Below are 5,852 nucleotides of genomic sequence, written 5' to 3' on the forward strand. Positions count from 1 at the left end.
GGGGGTCCCCACTGGGGTGCCTGGCCAGTCTGGGTGAGGGGCTGAGGGCCGTTTTCAGGCTGGCCAAGCCCCCCGGTGATGGAAGCTCCCAGCCTCTCCTTTTTTTCTTTCTTTTTCTTTTATTAATTCTGGGATTTATTTACCTTCTATAATCGAAACTTTGTTGCCTTCAGTGGAGCTCAGAGCCGGCCGCAGCAGGCGGGAAGCTTGGCTTCCTCCATCACTGAAGCAACCAAGCCTCCTGCTCCCTCCAGCTCCGTGTTTGCTGGCCGCCATCTTGGTTGGGTTAATTTGCATATAGTCGCTCTGACTGGATGGTGGGCGTGGCTTAAGGTGTAGCGAAGGCAGGGTCAATTTGCATGTTTGTCTTTTATTAGATTAGATTCTTTTTTTTTTTTTTTTTAGGGAAGAGCACAAACACAGTCCCCCACTACCACAAATTATGCAGTCGAGTTTCCCACATTTGGGGAAATCGCTGGGGTCAGCACATCCTTAGTGCAATGGATAAGCCTCACCCTGGGAAAACCACCTTTGTGATCATGGTATCTCCCCTGCCAGGTAAGTATATTCTTTCTTATTTTTTTAAATATATTTTTATTGATATCAGAGAGTAAGGGGGAGGGAGAGAGATAAACATCAATGATGGAAATCATCGATCGGCTGCCTCCTGCATGTCCCACATTGGAGATCGAGCCTGTAACCCAGGCATGTGCCCTGACAGAAATTGAACCATGACCTCCTGGTTCATAGGTTGACGCTCAACCACTGAGCCACACCAGCTGGGCTATTTTCAATTCTCTTGAATATATATTTAAAAATAGAACTGCTGAATTATATGGCAACTCTATGTTTAACATCTTGAGGAACTACCAAATTGTTTTTTCCAAAGTGGCTGCATCAGTTTATAATCCCTTCAGCAATGTAGGAAGGTTCCAATTCTACACATCCATGCCAATACTTGTTGCTGTCTCTTTAAATGTAGAAATCCTAGAGGGATTGAAATAGTATCTCATTGTGGTCTTGATTTGTATTCCCTTCTGACTAGTGATGATGAGTATCCTTTCATGTGCTTATTGACTATCTTCTCTGGAGAAATGTCTATTCAAATCCATTCCCCATATTTAAGTGGATTGTTTGCTTTTTATTGTTGAGTTATACGAATTCTTTCTATATTCTAGATACAAGTCCTTTATCAGATATATATGATGCAAAACATCATCACTGATGTTTCTATCTCTCCTCCCTCTCTGAAATCAATAAAAATATATTTTAAAAAGTTTTTTTTTAATTTTGGTGAAGTCCAACTTATCTATTGCTTTCTTTTGTTGCTTGTACTTTTGATGTAATGTCTAAGAATCCATTGCCTATTCCAAGATCACAAGATTTCCTTCTTTTCCCTAAGATTTTATACTTTTTTTTTTTTGCGTTGCTTAAAGAAAAAAACTATAATATTACACTAGTAACTAGGGTGGGACACCAAACTTGACAGTTGTAGGGCCAATCTATGTAACAGCGCAGGATAGCCATCTTTGGGCAATAGCCCTCAGGGTCAAAGCAAGGGTGGGAAGGAACAAGTATTAACAACAAGAAGTGCAAGAGGCAGCTTTGGGTGGTGCTGACTCAGTAGACACAGACGGTGTGCAGGAAGGTGCAGCCACTGAAAAATCCTAAGTCGAACCATCATAAGTCAGGGACTGTCTGTATTTAGTACTATCACACTGAACATTCACATTTAATAACAAATATCATTGGCAGCTGCCAAACTCATCAACATGTCCTTCTGAAACTACTTATTATAGCCACAGCACACACATCAATGTTAAAAAGCAGCCCACAAACCACTGTTCTTCTTGGCTGCTACATATACAAAGATGTTTAAGCAAAAAAATAAAGTACCTTCTTTCTCTTGCAGAAGCATCCCTCTTAACTTCCATTTCTGCCTGTTTAACCAGCAAGGCAGCAGCTTTAGCAGCTTCTACTTCTTCCTTTGTCTTTGCGAAACGAGCCGCTCTCTCTGCACGATCCTTTAAAACAGTTAGATGCTAAGTATCTTTCACTGCCAGAATTCTACTCACATATTTCCAAACACAAGGAACACACACACGCATGCATGAAATCCCTTAAAGCCATACATGTAACTTAATCAGTCTGGATCTGGTACTCTTTAGTTTTATCAACGGCCACGGACCAGAGCTGTTATTAAACAAACATGGACTTGATTTTGGTCACTACTGTATCATCAGAGCCCGGAACAAGGTCTAGCATATAGTACATACGTATCTGTTGAATAAAGAAATAAGCAATATAACGGTAGACGTAATTTTCATTTTCATGTGTTACAACTACTCAATTCTAAAAGCAATTGCTGCTAAACCATCCTAAGCTTCTACTTGATGGTATAAATTCTTTGAATGTCCCAAAAAAGAATGCTCGTGATTAGAGGAAACTGCTAGGTAACCAATTCTTAGCTTCTTTTCTAGAGAATCTTTGAAAATTACCTTTTGACTACTGATAAAATTCATAACATTGAGAAAAATTAATTTGAAAAAAATCTCAATTTTAATATTAATTGTATTTTAATTCACTGTACAATTTCTATAAAAGGAAGCTGAGAATTGGTACTTTTTATCAGTTTTTTTTACTTAAAGAAAAAAAATTTTAAATATAATGTTACATGCAATAAACCTTAATATTTCAAGAAAAACAATCTTAAATATAATGTTACATGCAACAATACCTCAAGAAAAACGATTTTAAATGCTACATGCGATAAACATCAATTATTCAAGAAAAATTATCTTACATATAATATTACATGCAATAAACATTAATATTTCAAGAATAAAAGGATTTTAAGTATAACACCAAAACTGTACTAACATAGTATGTCACAAAAGTTGTAGGAAATATTAAAAATCTGCAAATAACAGGATTACTTCTATTATATTCTAGAATATTTTTGTTCCCTCTGACTCTATTTTTGTTTATCAGTTTATGTTGTACATTATATTCCACAAATGAGTGAGATCATATGATATTTATCCTTCTCCGACTGGCTTATTTCGCTTAGCATGAGGCTTTTAAAGTCTATTTTGTCAGATAATGAGTATTGCTACTCCAACTTTTTTTTTCTTTTCCATTTGCATGGAAAATCTTTTTTCCATCCCTTCACTTTCATCCTGTGTGTGTCTTTTGTTTTGAGGCGGGTCTATTGTAGACAGCATATAGTTGGGTCATATTTTGTATCCATTCAGCTACCATACACCTTTTGATTGGAGCATTTAATCCATTTACATTTAGGGTTATTATTGAGAGGTACTTGTTTATAGCCATTTTAACTCTATATGGGTAGGTTCCTCTGTCTCAGGACCTTTCTTTCCATTACCTTGAGTACTTCATGCCATTCCCTTCTGGCCAGGAGAGTTTCTGATGAGAAATCAGGTGTCAGCCTTATGGGAACTCCTTTGTAGGTAACAGTTTTCTTTTCTCTTGCTGCCTTTAAGATTCTCTGTCTTTAATTTTTGGCATTTTAATTATAATGTGTCTGGGCGTCGGTCTGTTTGGGATCTTCTTGTTTTGGGTTCTCTGTGCCTCTTGAACTTGTGTGACTTTTTCCTTTACCAGGTTAGGGAAGTTTTCTACCATTATTTCTTCATACACCTCTATTCCTTTCTTCCTTTCTGCCTCTTCTGGCAGAATTGGTACTTTTTGAGCCACTAAAAATCTACTATTTTTGTGTACACTGTCTGGTAATAAACCAAACCATTATGCATGGGAAAACAATTTCACAAATGTTCTACAGTCAAGCAGTAAAAATAAACTTAATACTCACCAATGCAATCTGCTGTTTTATACGCTCTCGAGCTGCCCTATCTTCTGCCTTTTCTCTGTTTCTTTCCTCTAACATTCTTTTTGTTAATTCCTCTTCTTGCTTTCTTTTATAATCCAACATTTCTTTTCCAGTTTTTCTCCTCTCAATTTCTTTCTTAATCTCTCTCTGAATTAAAAAGAAAGTTTTATGAGCTCAAAACATTATTTAATAATCTGCCCTAGATATTATTCTGTATATAGCAGGTTGTAGGTACATTTACTTCATAAAATGTAAGAGGTCAGTAGAATCTATTAACAGCATGGGATAAAGGTCAAATTTATACATCTTTGCCAATGGTTCTATTAAGAGTATGATGTGGTCAATATAATTTGAAAACAAAGAGAATTGCAGGTCACTAGTTTCTGAGATGAATATGTTACCCTTCAAGGACAACAAGGCAGTCATTTATTTGACTTTCCTATATTAAATGATAACTTTCTTATATTAAAACCCTAAAGAGATGATGCAGATTAGGAGCGCATGGTGAGAAAAATGGAATGCAGCAACACGACAGGAAAAATTCGGCAAAATGTCTACAATTTTTTTTTTACAAAAAGAAACTAAAATTTTGATCTGTATCAAAGCAAAAATATTTTAGTTCAAGTCCCTTTATTCTTAATATAAAAAGACTCATAGCAGAGAGAGAAATAATGAGCCAATTTACTCCTACCTATTTACAAAAAGAATACTAAAAAAGTGTATACCATGATCCTACTACAGAAGACAGATAATTCCCTTCACTATGCTCCAACACTGAACTATAACCAGGAAGCCATCCTAGGTCTGCCAACTGAATAGAGAGTCAAATGTTCCCTCACTTAATGGAAGAATAAAACAATGCTAAGTGTACAAACTTTACCTGTTCTTCCTCTTTCCTTTTCTCTTCTCTCCTTTCTTCAAGTTTTTTGGTTAGTCTGTATTATAAAAGTTTTTAAAAAAATACATTAACTGAGACACATCATATTAATATAAAATATATTTAGATGATTTCTTTAGCTACAAACAACTGGGGAAATATAGAAACAACAAACAAAAAAAGCTCCTGAATACAAAGCAACAAATTATTTGTCTTGCCCCTGGCCACTAGAGAAATCCATGGTGAGTCTGGGGAAGCCCACTGGGAAGCTGGCTCTAGCTCTAAGCACCTTACCTCCTACTTACCACTAGTTCCCTTTTTATCCCCCCTGATTTATTTGATATTGATTTAAAATATATACATCTAGGCCTGGCTGGCGTGGCTCAGTGGTTGAGCGTCGACCTATGAACCAAGAGGTCACAGTTCAATTCCTGGTCAGGGCACAAGCCTCAGTAGCGGGCTTGATCCCCAGTGTGGGGCGTGCAGGAGGCAGCCGATCAATAATTCTCTCTCATCATTGATGTTTCTCTCTCCCCCTCTCCCTTCCTCTCTGAAATCAATAAAAATACATTAAAAAGTATACACACACACACACACACCACCACACATATCTGTATCTTCAAACAAATATATAAATCAATGACTTACAAATGCTTTACCCCTTAACACAGAAGTAAACAGCAATATGGTACAAAATTGTTAAAAAATAAAAGCAAAAAACTAAAGGCTAGCATTTATAAAAACTAGTAACAAGATTAATTCTCAACTGTAATAAATTCACCAATTAAGAAACCAATGATTCTGAAAGCAGACAGTGGTAATGGTCTGCACAACGTGAATATATTAAAACTCAATGAATTGTAAATTTTGAGTCTTACAGTATATAAATTGTATTTCAATTTTAAAAAATAATGGAACTTTCTCTGAGAGGGATTTAGGTTACACAGATATATGTAGTTGCTAAAACTCAGCTGAACAACTTATGCCAGAAATCAAGGGAGTGCTCAAAGAATGATGAGATGTTTGTCCAAAGAACAGAAGACTCAGCATGAAGGGGTTCTACTAGCCAAATCTGGGGCAATCTGGGCATCAAAAAGAATAAGAGAAATGAATTGTAATACATTA

The 5,852-nt window shown here is 36.3% G+C and overlaps 1 protein-coding gene across 1 annotated transcript in view; it reads right to left on the bottom strand.

The window, feature by feature from the left end:
* UBXN4 (UBX domain protein 4) overlaps nucleotides 1-5,852 on the bottom strand; it is a 38,988-nt gene that overhangs the window by 9,502 nt on the left and 23,634 nt on the right. The window contains exons 7-9 of the mRNA XM_005863735.2: nucleotides 4,731-4,785; nucleotides 3,833-3,997; nucleotides 1,897-2,024 (exon numbers count right to left, since the gene is read on the bottom strand). Coding sequence (XP_005863797.1) covers nucleotides 1,897-2,024; nucleotides 3,833-3,997; nucleotides 4,731-4,785 — 348 coding nt within the window. The remainder of the gene's footprint in view (nucleotides 1-1,896; nucleotides 2,025-3,832; nucleotides 3,998-4,730; nucleotides 4,786-5,852) is intronic.

The sequence above is a fragment of the Myotis brandtii genome, unplaced genomic scaffold (genome assembly GCF_000412655.1).
Source record: "Myotis brandtii unplaced genomic scaffold, ASM41265v1 scaffold1804, whole genome shotgun sequence".
Taxonomy (NCBI): domain Eukaryota; kingdom Metazoa; phylum Chordata; class Mammalia; order Chiroptera; family Vespertilionidae; genus Myotis; species Myotis brandtii.